At 42.3% G+C, this 16,041-nt stretch overlaps 1 protein-coding gene across 1 annotated transcript in view; it reads right to left on the reverse strand.

Moving 5' to 3' along the window:
* Nucleotides 1-2,504: 2,504 nt before the first annotated feature.
* Nucleotides 2,505-16,041, reverse strand: part of SV2C (synaptic vesicle glycoprotein 2C) — a 250,179-nt gene continuing 236,642 nt past the window's right edge. The window contains exons 11-13 of the mRNA XM_040341177.1: nt 11,748-11,951; nt 8,482-8,641; nt 2,505-3,404 (exon numbers count right to left, since the gene is read on the reverse strand). Of these exons, the coding sequence (XP_040197111.1) occupies nt 3,221-3,404; nt 8,482-8,641; nt 11,748-11,951 (548 nt within the window). The 3' untranslated portion in view covers nt 2,505-3,220. The remainder of the gene's footprint in view (nt 3,405-8,481; nt 8,642-11,747; nt 11,952-16,041) is intronic.

The following is a 16,041-nucleotide window of genomic DNA, read 5'->3' on the forward strand; positions in this document are numbered from 1 at the left end:
ATATATTAAATATAGCTGATCCTGGTTTCATGTCTTTGATTTTTAGCATTTAACTAATAATGGTATAGTATAAGAGAAAATATGTTTCTTTCCTGATGTGTAGAAGGGGTTTTATTGGGTAATTTTATTGTGTATGTGCTATTTTGTACTGACTGGATGTCCCTGGAGTCACTGTGGCTTTCCTGTTTCACTGTTTAAAAAAAAAAAAAAAGACAGTGCAGGGCATGTGCTGTTCTACAATTGTGACGTTATAATATTGTTTATCTAGATATGTGTTTATGGGTGCTCAGTTTAAGACACAAACAGTGAAATGGAGTAAGATTCCCATTCTTCTAATGATAATTAAGCCAGGTATGTCCAAAGGACTTATCTCAGAGCTATACGCAACAAATATGCAGTAGAGCCATTGCTGGGTCTTTGTCCCCTAAAAATAAGAAGAGATGGGTAAAGGGCATGGGGGAAATAACATTGGAGCAGTGGAGGAGGATATTGGAACTGGGGCCATTGGTGTCGGTCTCACCTTCACAGAAAGTATCACATTTGTTTCTGGTACATAGAGCCTATTATACCCCTAAAAGACTGTTTATGTTTGGCCGGAGACCAGATGCCAAGTGCCCCAGGTGTCAAGAGACAGGGGACTTCATACATAAGATGCGGAGATGCCCAAGGCTGTTTCGGTATTGGGCAGAGATACTCGACATCATAAACACAACTTTCGGGACCACATTAGAATTAGAATCTAGAGTGTGTGTTTGGGATATATGGAGGAACTTAGAACCAGCAAGCACTATAGGCGGTAGTACAGAGGTGCCTATTCCAAGCAAGAAAATTGATTGCACAAAGATGGCAGTCGTCGAGGCCTTCGACATCCAAAGATTGGGTTAAGGTTATAAATGCAACAGTGTTGAGGTAAAAAGTGGTACTTATCAGACGCTGTAATTTTATTAAATTTGAAAGGATGTGGAAGCTAGTTAAGAAGGGTTACCCCCCTTGAGAGATTGGGAGGGGGGCCTAGAGCAGGAGCCTGAGGCCTTTATATATGGGTAGAAATAACACGCATGCAGAGACTTTCAGTCTGGGTAGGAAAAACTCACGAGAAATTAAGGATATAACAGACAACACTTAGAACAGTTGGAGACATAGTTAAGGTATGTGCACATGAACACAGGTAGATAGGCGGTGTGAACTGTGAAGAGTTAAAGTGCACCTGTAAATTGTGTCAGATATGTTAAGATTATAAAAGATGAAAGATACACAAGTTGACACGGGCTGGGGGTGCGCTGGGAGTAAACAGAGGAGGTTTATAGGACAAGTTGAAAGAACTACCCCTTGGAAAACATGTCGTGCAATGTTTTAAATGTGGGAAAATAATAAAGAATATTTAAATTAAAAAAAGATATGTGTTTAAGAGGACACCTTAAAACTGAACTGTGGCGTGAGACATTCATTGCCACCAATGGCATATAGGTTCCATCACTAAACTTACCTTTGCGAACCTCTACTTGTTTGCCTGTTACCTCTGAACCCTCAACAGACAAAAACATTATAAAAATAATGATTGAGTCGTATTTATGGCATGAATATTACAATGGTTTTATGAAAAGAACCTAAGCTTTATTAAAACGAATGTTCAGCTTTCTAATTAGCACGCATGAATCTATTTTCAAGTATTTGCCAAAACACAAAAAATCATATCGAGGAACATTTGTAATAGGGATATTAGGCAAAATGTCAAATCTTGCAGTTGCAGAACTACCTTAAAAAAGGTCTGAAGGGGTGCTATGAACACATTTTTGAGGTATGTTATGTGGGATCACCCCAAAAGTATTCTTTAAAAAAGATCGGTGCTTTGCCTATGTAAAGGAACAAGTTCACTTTAATGCCCTCTACCCAACATACCTTCTCTGAAGGTGAACTTTTCCCTTCTTCTTTATGACTCTTTGCTCAGCACCATTACATGGGTTGGGGAGAAAGGCCTCAGCACCATGTAGGCTCCAACTGAATTTCCTCACTCTTGGCAGCTGAACAGAGCAAAAGAGGGGTGAGCATGTAATACTGAGGAAGGGGGCAATAAAGCCAACTTGCGTTTTGCCATGCATGGGCAAAGCTCAGATCTTTCATAATTGTATGGTGTTAAAGGCGCTCCTGGAGCTAAAGACATTTTTTTTTAATTCTTGAGAGTAAGACCACGTACACACGGTCGGACAAAACTGATGAGAATGGACCGAGGTTCAGTTTCATCGGTCCAAACCGACCGTGTGTATAGCCCATCGGTCTATTGTCCTTCGGTCCAAAATTTTAAAACATGCTTTAAAATCGACCCGATGGGCTGCTGCCCGATCGGTCCAAACCGATGGTTAGTACAGAAAGCATCGGTCCAAAACCCACGCATGTTCAGAATCAAGTCGACGCATGCTTGGAAGCCTTGAACTTTGTTTTATTCAGCACGTCGTGTGTTTGACGTCACCGCGTTCTGACCCGATCGGTTTTTGGAACCACTTCAGCGGTGAACCGATGGAAATGGCCCGTTGGACCATTCTCATCGGTTTGGAACGACCGTGTGTACGCGGCCTAAGACATTCTTGACACTGATTCTTCAAGGGATTCAAGGTATTTTTCTTGTGCTGGAAAAGGTTTGTCAGGATCTCTGCCCACTGCATGGCTCATTGGAAGTCTACTCATGCACATGAATTGAAGATGGAGATCTAAATCCCCTACTGCAGGTGCATCTGTGCCATCTTCCTCTGTGATCCTAGACATGTAGCCACTGCAGTATAGCTAGTAGTGTCAATACTGCTCAAAGCTGATCTATTTATAACGGAAACATGCAGAGTTCTTGGCAACTGGATGGGAGTGGGGGGCTTGCTACATTGTCCATGCTCATTTCTTCTGTTCTTATCCACTTTTATAACTTATTTACTGTGCCTGTATTCTGTGAAGATATACATACTGTATCATTTTTAAAAGGTCACTCAAGAATGTACATGATGAAATAATAAAAAGAAACGCACAATTTAAAGCTTGTGAAAATGATAAGTAACAACAGGGTATGTCAGACAGCGTTTTTTCTACATACATAGCACAGCAAAAAACATCTACATCTTGGGAACAGAATGTGTCTGGGCTTCTGGATGATTTTTTGAGTATTTTGGATCTCTTAGGCTGATTGTTATGAAGAAAAATCTGAAAAAGTAATATTGGAGATGGCTTTTGTTTCCGTTTACATCAACACCTGGTTTCTTGTGTCCGGCAGTCGAAGTCCCACCAGACCACCGCAGACCAGCACGGTTGAGGCGAGGAGAATCGGTATGGCTTTGGTGATTCCAACAAGAGAGCCAAATATTAGGTTTCCTAGTACAGCTGCTGCTTTGCACAGTGCATTCAAAAAGCCAAATCCTGTGGATCTGTAAGGAAACATACATGGCAAGTGTAAGGTCACATTATTCCTTTGTATATGTTTCTTGAAACAATTCATACTGCCCTTTACTTATCCATAAAGACCTGGATGAGCGAGTTTAGGGTGGAAAAACTTAACTGGCTTACACAGAGTCCTAACTTCAACCTGATATGGAACACCTTTGGGATGAATTAGAGCAGAGGCCAGGCCTTCTCATCTACATCAGTGCCTGACCTCACAAATGTGCTTCTGAAACACACTCCTAAACCTTGTGGACAGCCTTCCCAGAATAGTTGAAGCTGTTTTAGCTGCAAAGGGGGGGCCAACTCAATATTGAACCTCACGGGCTAAGACTGGGATCCAATTAAAGTTCATGTGCCTGTTACGGCAGGTGTCCCAATACTTTTGTGTATGTCTGTTCTCAGCAAAAAAATTATTAAAGTATGATACTGTACACCCCTTTGCTGGACACAAAGACCTAAAGGATTTTCTGATTTTCCACTGCAGTAAAAGGTTCTCTGGACAGCCCCTTCCCCCATTCAACTTCTCTAGTCTCCCCAACTGCCCTTCTTACTTTAGCCCTGAAATAAAAGCCATGTATACACTATGGGAAAAAAATAAAAAAAGATATTGTGTGATTCTCTCAAATGTGGCTGCAAAAGTGAAAAAACACTTTAAGGCTGGGTTCACACTGGAGATCGCAGTGGCTCACAGTAGGAGTCCGGTGCGTCTCCATTCACAATTTCAGGACCAATTTCAGTTCGAATTTTGGGCTGGATTCGGACCTAAAAATGCACCAAAAGACGCAGCCGCATCGGAGATGTATGAACCTGGCTCTATAGAAAGCCAGTCACATCTCCTGATATGTGAATTGGATGTGGAGAAACCCTCATCTAATTCGCACTAGTCTGAACTAAGCCTGAGGCATTCTTTATACCAGCCCTCAAAATTTCAACTTGCCTGCTCGCATTTGGCGAGTTGAAATAAGTTGAGGGCGAGCATGGAGCAGGGTTGCCAACTGTCTGTTACGGACGACTGCTGCCCATAAAATATATGGCCGCAGGCAGGCTTTATAACTGTGCAAGCACAGTGCTGAGGCCGGCCCAGGCTCAGGCAGGGGGCAGACACTGTCCAGTCTGATTGCAGATGACCATAAACTGTACAATTAGATTGTACAATCTCCTGTAAGTTGGCCATACACTGTACAATCATATTGTACAGTGTATGGCCATCTTACAGGAGATTGTACAATCAGATTGTACAGTGTATAGCCACCTTACAGGAGATTGTACAATCAGATTGTACAGTGTATAGCCATCTTACAGGAGATTGTACAATCTCCTGTAAGATGGCCATACACTGTACAATCTCTTTTAAAGTGAATATTCAGTCCCGCTCTGGACGGTCTTCTGCCCCTCTGGTGTCTAAGTAGATGTGCCGATGAAAGAACCAGTTGGCACATCTGCCCACATACAAGGACTGGAAAGGATTCTGGCATAAGGGGGAACTCTGCAGACCCCGACATAAAGGGGAACTCGGATGTAAAGGGCAATACTGCAGAGAGCAGACTCTGATATAAGTGGAAACTCTAATAAGGGAAACGCATACCATAATGTTGGGGGGAAAGCTGCAGACTCTGATATAAGGGACAACTTTGTGGACTATGATGTAAAGGGAACTCTGTAGTCTGATGCTTTATGTTAATATTGTTAAAATTAATTTTTGTAACTTAATTCTGCAAATAACATTTAACAGTATAATTTTATGAGATCATTTATGAGGGCGTGTTTAGTGGTGGAATTAGGGGTGGGGCAGGGTGGGGAAACTGGTGGCAAGTGACTTTAAGGCCTGGCTAGTAGCTGAGGACTTGACATTTTGAGCCCTGCAATACACACTGTATTTCTATAGACAATCCAGCAGAGGGAGTGTAACACCAATATTTAGAATACAAGAAAACAAAGTACAGATAACAGGAGCTGCAGTCTCATAAAGCTCTCTCCCATTATTTTTGTGGGTTTTAAAGTAACAATAAATAATATCCTAATTCTCCAAAAATAATTCATGCACATTGACTGCTAAATAGCTCTGTACTCTGCTTTTCGGGAAATTGTTTCTAATGCCGCGTACACACAGTGGCGTCTCCAGCTTTCATATTTAGGGGGGCACATGGGGGGACAGGGACAAAAGTACAGGGGCCAACTATAAAATGCAATTATATATATATATATCCTGGGGCCCTTTACTACGATCCCACAACGGGCCCTTTCACATGTTCTGCAGTGAGCTCCCTTCCTACTATACTGGGGCCCCCCCAAGGGTGGCAGAAAACGAGAGATATATGTCACCAGCACACCAAGAAAATATAAGAGACCAAAGTAGTGGGAGAACTATCAGGGTTGCAAAGGTTCTCTTGCCACTGTGGGGATCCCCATCTGTCCTGTCCCTGCTATTGACAGCGCTGGTCTGGCATCTATCTCCATGGCAGCGGCGGCAGTCTATTACGACCTAGTGCTGGTGACATTATGGGTGTATGCAGGGGAATGCTGGCACTATTGGTTATAGAGAGCCGAGCCCCCAGCTGGTCTCTGTTGACATGCTGATCAGGATGTGATCCAGGTGATGCTCCCAGTCAGATCTAATAAACACAGTATTTATTAGCATCAAGAGTACAACCACATATATATAATCAAACTTAAGTTCAGCAGCCATGTGGGCTCTATGCCTGTAAAGTGTGGGCTTTGATCAATAAAATCACTGATATTTAACACTAGTATTTGACTAGGAGCATCACCTGGATTGCATCCCGATCAGCATGTCAGAGAAGGCTCCACTGCTGCTAAGCAACCTACAAGGAACTCAACTGTCTACAACCAAAAGAGATGGGCTCGGGTGTGTTTGAAATCCCACATGCCCGATCCCGCCAGGAAGCCGACACTCCACAGTGCTAATCACAGGCAGTGAGACATTTCCTGATCTGTGCAGCTGCGGACCAGGAAATGTCTCACTGCCTGTGATTAATGCTGTACAGTGTGGACTTCCTGGCAGGCTCTGGCATGTGGAATTTTGAACATGCCCAGCCCATCTCTAACAACAAATTGTGCTGGCCCTCCTGTACTGTACATCAGCCCCATTAAGTAACCAGCACTGGGTTCCAATGTGCTGCCGCCGCTGCCGGGGAGACAGAGACCAGTGCTGTGAATAGCCGGGACAGGACAGCAACTCTGGTTGTTCCAGCACTGGTCCACACTAGGAGGATTCTCCCATCCACCTATAATGTGTGGATGGGGGAATTGCATCATTTCTTTTTTTTACCTAACAGTTGAATGAAAAAAGTGATCAATGTATGGGCTGTCTAAGAGCTAAGACCAGCCATAGACAGTTTAAATCTCACCTCGTTCAGCAGGAACTGGCTGAGATTTGAACCATTAATGAGCAAATTCTCTTATGATTAGCACTAGTGGTTGCTATAGTCACTAGTGATAATCACTGTTTTATCGGGAGAATATAATTGCTGGGCAGGAGGGATTTTCCCCTGTCAGCACTGTCTGTGTTGATGGGGGAATCATGCAAGTGTCTTTCCTGCAATCTGTAGATGCAGGGAAGAAATTTGCACCGAATATTACCTGCCTAACTGAAAGTAAAAATAAATTGTGAATGTCTTGAAAGAACAGGAGAGGGGGGGAGACAGATGGGGGAGAGAAGGAATGGAGATAATGCAGTTCAGTGATTACAGTGTTCTGCAGTCTGCAGTGCACACACTTAAACACAGTCCAGGCTAGAATCTCAGGCATCATTCACACACAGCCAGGAATGCTGCTGATTTTCATATTTCCCACCCACACATCCCCTCTCTTCAGATACAGCACGCTGGGATAGTGTGGGCGGGACTGAAAGGAGGAGGAGGAGGAGCTGTATTCCACCCTGCTCGTATGTGAGGAGAGTGAGGGGGGGGTGGCTGGACTCGCTGGGCTGTGAAGACACTCGGCTCAGCTTGCAGTCACCACTCTCGGAATTTACAGGCTGGTTCTTCTGTCCTAAGGACGGGAGAAATCAGTCTGTTTTTTCAGTAACTGAGATGAAGGCTTGGGCCCCCCCTCCAACCACCCCCCCCACAGTGCTCGTGGAGTCCTTCCTGCAACTCTCACTTCTCCGTGCCAATGAGGATGCAGGGGAAGGAGCAGATCGGGCGGCTGTGGTTGTGTGAGCGCTCGCATTATGCAGTGTCAGCGAGCAGAGGGAGTGGGGAGGAATCCCCCACAGAGCTGACTGGGGACACTCTCCCTCTCAGGAGAGACTGTTACTCCATCGGCGGCCTGAGCAAGATCCAACATTTTTTTTTTTTGGGGGGGGGGGGGCACATGGTGGGGCACAGCATAATGTTGGGGGGTCAGGGCCCCCTCTGGCCCCCCCCTAGGGATGCCATTGCATACTCACGATCGGAATTTCCGACAAGAAAACCGGAATGTTGGTTTCTGCACAGATGTCAATGTAAATCGCGGGCCGAAATTGCAAAAAGTAGTACAGAAACTACTTTTTGAAATCGGTGCAGCGCCGCAGATGCGGTGTCGCACCGATTAGGACGGTGCCATTGCCGGCAATTTGCGGCAAATACCGCCGTTTTGACATGCCATTTGACATGCCAAATCGCAAGTCAAAACGCACCAGTGTGAACCAGGGATAACAAATACACTTTTTATTAAAATGTTCATCCCCCTATTTCTACACTATATCGTTTTTTAATTCTATAGCTCTGAAGTTGTACCAGACGATGGACGTTTGGAGTCAACGAGTTTGATAGATTGTCACAGATAATTTTTTTCTGGCCCGTTTTGAAAGCCTGATGCCAATTATGTTTCCTGATAATTAAAAAATCTATCAGGGTTGTAGAACCAATCACTCATAACAAAACACCAGCTGTTTCTAAAATTGAATGAAGGAGTCTTAGGAAATAGAAAAACAGCCTTGGCGAAGTCATACCTTTATCAATATTGATTCATGTAATTTCTCTTGAACTAGATTCAGATCAATAAATAGTAAAGCTTTTCCTTAAGTGCACATATAGCATTGTTCTGTCTAATATTTACCGTTTATCTGTTGGAAACAGTTCCACAGTGATTACATCTAAGGAGTTCCAAGCCGAAATAGTAAGACCATTATATACGCACAGCATTCCCACCATCATAGACTCGCTGGTACCAAACCATAGGAGGAAACAGCTGATGCCAGAAAGTACCATAGAACCGCCTGTACAATACATAGTAATAAACACATTGCATTAACAGTTTTTGTGGCACGTCTCATACTTTTTATATTTCAAGTTTCAGATGTGTTGAGAATACTCAATTCTTACCTCTGGCTTACATTTCACATTTGCAGTCTTGTCCTCAAATGATTGTGTTTAAAGGTAAAAATATGTTTTTAGAATTGGATGGAGTAGTGAGTTATTAGACCCTTTGTAAAAAAAATGTATTACTGTCTTTGTGCCCCCTGTAATTCTTCTGGTTATTATTGTTGCTGAGATACAAAGTGTGTGTGTGGGGATTCTGGAATTTTAGTAACATTTTTGAGTTGTCATGAGAGCAGAAGGGGACAACTGCATTAGGAGGGACTTTGCTTCACGTTGGGGAGATTGCATCTCATTGCCTGTAGGGTCTTCAAGACAGGAAGTGAAAGGAAATCTCCGTGAATGGACAGGTTCTACAACAAAAAATTTGATAGGGGCTGTAACACTTTATTACTCTATCCAAAACTGAAAAAAAATGATTATAACCATTTCACAGGGTATGTATAGCCTATGGTTATATTCAACTAAGGACATCCTTTAGAAGCAGGAACCACCACCAGATTCCAGACATGTCTGGTTACTTCACTAGGGACATCTCAGTTTTAAAGATAGACATGAGCAGTAGGCTAGAAAGAGTTAAACAGCAAAAACTGTCTGCAATGGTTCTCATTTATCCAGGTCACAGTATACCTAGTAGCAGTTAGTTACAATTATTCACATATAATGTTAAGGATGTTTCTCCGCTCATCTAATGAGCTTATTCAGCTGTATTCAAGCAACTTATTTTTTTACTCCTCTGCTATTCCATTTGCTAGGGAAACAAATGGACATACCCAGTACTTTCAGGTATGGAGAGAATTTAACCCACCACCTTTCTTCCTGTGTGACAATGCTGGTGCTTGGTGATTGGTTAATTAGGCATCCAACTGCTGTCACATGGGGGGTGTCGAGAGAGTCCCTAGCCCATGTAAGCTCCCTTTCCCTTCATTTCGCTAGGCAGGGGAACAAATAGACAGAAAGGGTCTGTAATGCCCCATACACACGATCAGAATTTCCGATGGAAAAAGTCAGACTGACTTTTTCCATCAGAAATTCCAACCGTGTGTATGCCCCATCGGATTATTTCCATTGGAAATTCCGATGAATTCCGTCGGAGTTTAGATAGATAACATGTTCTCTTTTACACCGATGGAATTCCGTCGGAATTCCGATGTGATTTTGGTTGGACAAAGGTCCGACCGTGTGTACGGGGCTTTAACAGGCTTTAGTTCTCCTCAGACAGTTTTTTTTATTGCCAAGCAGGACAAATGTACCTGTCAGTGAATTCTAGTTTGTCTCTTGTTATGTCTGGCATTTTTCCAGTCAAAGTCACAATCAGCATAATTTACAGTGTAATAAATGCTAGTACATTATTACGGACATATGTCAGGTCTGATCTGAAAGAAAATTCTAAATTATTAGCATGACTTCTGTAAAAAAAGAATTTTTGATAGAATAACCATGAACAGGCTGATTTTGTTCCAATTTGATGACCAATATGGCACTTGGGTTATGGTGGTACTGTTAGAGAGACTATAGAGGGCAACGGTGAGTGTTTTCAGACATTATAAGTCCTCTAGTCATGAGATAGTTGATTCTTCACTCTTCTGAAAGTTTTATTTTAATGGGCGTATTGCAGTAGGCACAGCATATGGTCCTGGAGCCCATTCACATCAGAATGAATTTGAGCCATGCTGCATTGAACAACCCATTCTAAATAAGTGGGCTGAGATGCACCTCAAAGCATGTATTTTTTTCAAAGCACAAGACACCATGCATTATTTTGTGTGCATTGTGGCACAAGTATAATTTGAATAAAAAGGCACTGCAACGCACCTACGCACGCATCATTGCCCATATTCTGGGCTATCAGATGTATAGAATTTGTCAGTAAATACAAATACTGGACAACTTAAAGGGGTTGTAAAGGAAATTTTTTTTGCACCTTAATGCAATCTCTGCTGCTGCCACCCCCCCCCCCCCGAGCCCCCGTTTTACTTACCTGACCCCTCAAAAGTCCCGCGCGGTCCCGATATCCTCTTCGCCGCTCAGCCTGGCTGCTGATTGGCTAGAGCGGATGGATTGAGAGCAGCGCAGCCATTGGCTGGCGCTGCTGTCAATCACATCCAGTAACGTGGCGCGCCGAGGGGCGGGGCCGAGTGATACAGCGAGCGGCTATGGCCGCTCTCGCTGTATCACGGGAGCGCGCCCGCAATTAGTGACCACCATGCGAGCTCTCGCATGACTGTGGTTACTGATTGCGGAGAGGACCAGAGACAGCCGCCGAGGGACCCCAGAAGACATGGATCGGGGGCACTCTGTGCAAAACTAACTGCACAGTGGAGGTAAGTATAACATGTTTGTTATTTAAAAAAAAAAAAAATTCCTTTAGTGACCCTTTAAGAAAATCTGAAAATCAGAAATAGTAAATTTGGATTTTGCGATTGTTTCTGGGATTGTTGCTAATGTCCAGCAGCCATAGTTACCCTAAACTACTGCCATTCTGCACAATTAAGGCAAAAATGAACCTCCTCAACTGTGGATAATAACGTGATTTCCTTAGACAGATTCAACATACCGTATTTATCGGCGTATAACACGCACAGGCGTATAACACGCACCCTAACTTTAAGAGGAACGTTTCAGGAAAAAAACTTTCCACAGCCCCCTGCGTATAACACGCAGTCACAGTTTATCCTCTATTTTCAGGGTAAAAAAGTGAGTGTTATACGCCAATAAATACAGTACTCAGAATTTGCAAAAAATTTCCAGTAACCTGTCTTGCCTTGCTGACTATATATTTTATTGTTGTACAGACATGCACAGGTAAATAGACATCAAAGAAGAAACTTTGACGCCCTGTGCACAAATTGCCTAATAGTTAGGATATACTGCAAGCAAGACAAACAAGAGAATGAAATGGTTTTGTGGGTTGTTGTATATACTGGGACAAAGCAAGATCATTGAAATGTGGGGTATGCAAAAACCGCCTCCCTAGCAGCAGCAAAGTATTTGTTGTCAACATACCAAGCATTGTTAATCTGCCAATCTTGTCCATTAGAAGAGCTGATACAATATTGCCTGGAAGAACAGCTAAGGTGCCCAGAAAATTCACAAAGTAGATCCAATAGGCACTGTAATCATCGTCAAAGGTGATCTGACATCCGACCTTCATAATACCAAATGTGCAGTTGATAAGTTCGCTGTCAGTAAACTTGTATTTTTCAAGATCTGCGGAAACAAAAGTAAATACGATCTGTACCAAATCTCAGAATTTCCAGTATGTCTACATTTTGCAATTCTAAGCAATTAAACAATCACTAGTTAAAGTGTATCTAAAGACAATTTTTGGTTTTGGATAGAGTACAGAAGTAGATTGGGGAGTTTTCCATTCACCTTCGATCCTATAGAAAAAATAGTTATTAAGGGAAACCCTCACTTAGATAGTTGTTACCGGAACAAGTGTCCTCACTGGAAGATTTCTCCTTACTTCCTGTCCTGGTCTACTCAGATTTTGTCATTTTCCATAATTTTTAGTCCTCGAGTCGTGACAAAAATCAACAGAACAAATAGATGGGGCAAATATACCCAGCAGGGACACAGAAAAAAAAGACAGATATGCCACCCTTTCCCTACTCTATTCAAAACTGAAAAATCATTTTGGCTGTACATACACTTTTAGGGAAGCACTATTAAAGAAGAAGTTTTACTAAACATTTCATGTATTGCCCCAGGTGACAAAGAGATACATGGTGACAACATGCCCAACATGTGCTGATCCAGCTAAACCCGCTTGAGGGGGAATAAGAAGAGGACTTAGAGTGCTCCTCATAACCATGCTGGGGGGGGGGGGGCGTGGGGGTGTTAGCGTAACTCGAAGAAATTGAGCTGCTATGTAAGGGGGGGGGGGGGGCAGAGAGGCAGGAAGGCAGTCAATAAACATGGACATTTCTTCTGAAACGACAGCTCATTCAAAGCCAAAGCAACGATATCTAAATATGCATTTATTGACTGGTATTCATTATTTTTTTAACCACATCATTATTATTGCTTTGTTAAATACACCATTGTGTATCTTTTTTTTTCTATTCTTTTTTTACATACCGTACAAACCAACAAACAAACAACAAGGTTCCGTGATGTTTTTACAGATAAACAACAGTGAAATAGGGATTTTTTTTATTTTAAATAACATAGCACATTTGTCCACAGCACATATCATCAATCAATACATACAGCCTGCCCATGTAATAGTGTGAACCATACAGCTCCTGTACATGTTCAAGAAATCAATAAAAAATAAGACTTTATTAGCAAAGATTCTATCATATCTTATTTATTCTTTACATGAAAGTTTATCTTTTAACTTACAACTTGATGCTATACACCAGCTTAAAGCTGAACTACACCTTTCTTTTCACTAGAACTGAATGGAATGATCAGTCCCAGCATAGATCATACCCATAGGTGTGCGCAGCCTATTACATTAGGGTGTGCACCCCAAAGCTCAAACACACACGTGTGTGTGTAATATATATATATATATATATATATGGCAGTAGGGCAATGGACAGGGTCAGTATAACAGTGGATGATGCCACTCAGCAGCGACTGTTGTCAGTATTTGTTTTTTTGAATTTTGAATTTTTTATTATTTCCTTTTACTATTTTTTAGGAGCACCATTGGGAGGCTTTGGTTAGATACCAGGGGCCTAAACAGACCCCTGATAGATAATTTTTGAGACAGAGAAAGGGGCTGAGGTCAAAGATTCCAAAGTCCCTTTCTCTGCAGACAAGCAGCAGGGGGAATCTGTGCAGCACAGGGTGATTAGGGTGTGCCTGGGCACACCAAGCACACCCTGTGCACACGCCTATGATCATACCTCTGTATCATGTTGCTCTGTTGTCTGCAGATCTCCTGATATTCTGCATTTAGTTGTGGCTTTGTACCATGTGACAGTCTGTATAGTCTGGAAGTAGACTGAGTGCCTCTCAGCCACTTCCTGCAGCATCCCTAGCCTAGAACACTCCCCTTGGTAATCTTTCAGACTGTGTAAATGATGTAACTTCCTTCACAACTCCGATCCGACTTCCTAATTAGCATTCAATCCCACCCAGTCACACCTACAGGAAGAGTCCAAACTTTCCAAGTCCTGCCTCACAGATCACACCCTCCGTGAAACTATATAGGCTCAAAGCATGATGGGACATGTAGTACCAGGACTGGTAAAGGACGGAAACAGGAAGTCAGAGAACTTTGAATTTCAGCCAGGAGAAGGGGTGACATCACAGACACAGAAACCTGCCTTTTACAGGTAAAAGAGGTAAGATACAGATAAAATGACACTGGGGTTGTGATTCATTAAAATATACAATGCATCTGTTGATTTGGGAAGCAAAAGCTGGAGTTCAGGCTTTAAATCACAGCATGAATAAGACACAGTTAAGACAGCGAGGAAAAAGTTATTTGCGCAAAAAGCAATATATCTATGCAAATTAGGACAGTCCTGACATCGCTAACTAGGGATTACATAGCTTTTCAAACTTTTGGGGGCAGTTTCTGTGCTGAAACACCAGTTTTTCTCAGGATATGGTATTATTGACCTGATGTTTCTATTTAACGATCATTGGGGGTGAAGAGATATCCATTTTTGGGCTATTATTTTGTGAGCTATATATAACAACCTGATGACAGGGGTTTGGGCTTTACTGGGTATAGAAGGTTCATCAAACATAATCGGTAAATACACTTTAGGGTCAAGTGGTATAGTTACGTTATATACTGTAGCGATAAAGGACACTACATCTCTTGGGTATCGATGCAATTTAGGGCACCTCCAAAGCATATGTATGAAATCTGCTTGTTGCATACTAACAGTACACAATTGTTGTGCCACAAACACAAACGTAGTGACGTACTACAAGGAATTTCAGCTCTTGAGCGCCACCCCATGGGCCCCTTTTGCTAATTTTGTGTTTGGTGAGCATTAATCGCTTGCCGACCGCCGCACAAACGTATACGTCGACAGAATGGCATGGACAGGCAAATGGGTGTACAGGTACATCCCTTTAAATTTGCCGCTGTGTGGTCGCGCGTGTGCCTGTGGTAACACACGCGACCCTGCCGCAAGCTCCCTGATCGTGCCCACAGGGCCCGCTGACTTGATGTCCGCCGGTGTCCTGCGATCGTGTCACAGAGCTGAAGAATAGGGAGATGTCAGTGTAAAAACAACATCTCACCATTCTTCCTAGTGACAGGTCACTGATCGTCTGCTCCCTCTCATTGGGATCAGTAATCAGTGCATTTTTATAGAACTGATCGCTGCATAAATGTGAATGGTACCAAAATAGCGCCAACAGTGTCCGATGTGTCCGCCATAATGTCGCAGTCATGATAAAAATCTCTGATCACCGCCATTACTAGTAAAAAAATAATAATAATAAAAATGCCATAAAACTATCCCCTATTTTGTAGACGCTTTTATTTTTTGCACAAACCAATCAATAAACGATTATTGCGATTTTTTTTTACCAAAAATATGTAGAAGAATACATATCGGCCTAAATGAGGAAAACATTTTTTTTATATATATATTTTTTGGGGCTATTTATAATTGCAAAAAGTAAAAAATATATATATTTTTTTAAATTGTCGCTCTATTTTTGTTTATATCGCAAAAAATAAAAACCGCAGAGGTGATCAAATATCACCAAAAGAAAGCTCTATTTGTAAGAAAAAGGGATGTCAATTTTGATTGGGAGCCACGCTGCACGACCGCGCACTTGTCAGTTAAAGCGACGCAGTGCTGAATCGCAAAAAATGCTCTGGTCTTTGGCCAGCCAAATGGTCTGGGGCTCAAGTGGTTAATTCCGAGCATGCGTGTTTGTACTTTCAACTTTTGTGTGACGAATTTGTGTACTGAGCATCAGAAAATCTGACAACAAACTGTTGTCCGCCGAAAATTTACTGGCCTGTCATCCAACATTTGTTGAACCATGTGGGCTTAAAGGGATTGTAAAGGTTTGTTTTTTATTTTCTAAATAGGTTACTTTAAGCTAGTGCATTGTTGGTTCACTTACCTTTCCTTCAATTTCCCTTCCCTTTTTTTCTTTGTTTTCTTTGTCTGAATTTCTCACTTCCTGTTCCTTCTCAATAAGCTGTTCTAAATGACTTTCCACCACTCAGATGATGGTGGAAAGCTTACTCAGGAGAAACAGGAAGTGAGAAATTCAAACAAAGAAAAAAAAACATTTAGAAAGGAATTCGAAGGAAAAGGTAAGTGAACCAACAATGAAGTAGCTTAACCACTTAAGACCCGGA

This window comes from Rana temporaria, chromosome 1 (assembly GCF_905171775.1).
Source record: "Rana temporaria chromosome 1, aRanTem1.1, whole genome shotgun sequence".
NCBI classification, from domain to species: Eukaryota; Metazoa; Chordata; class Amphibia; order Anura; family Ranidae; genus Rana; species Rana temporaria.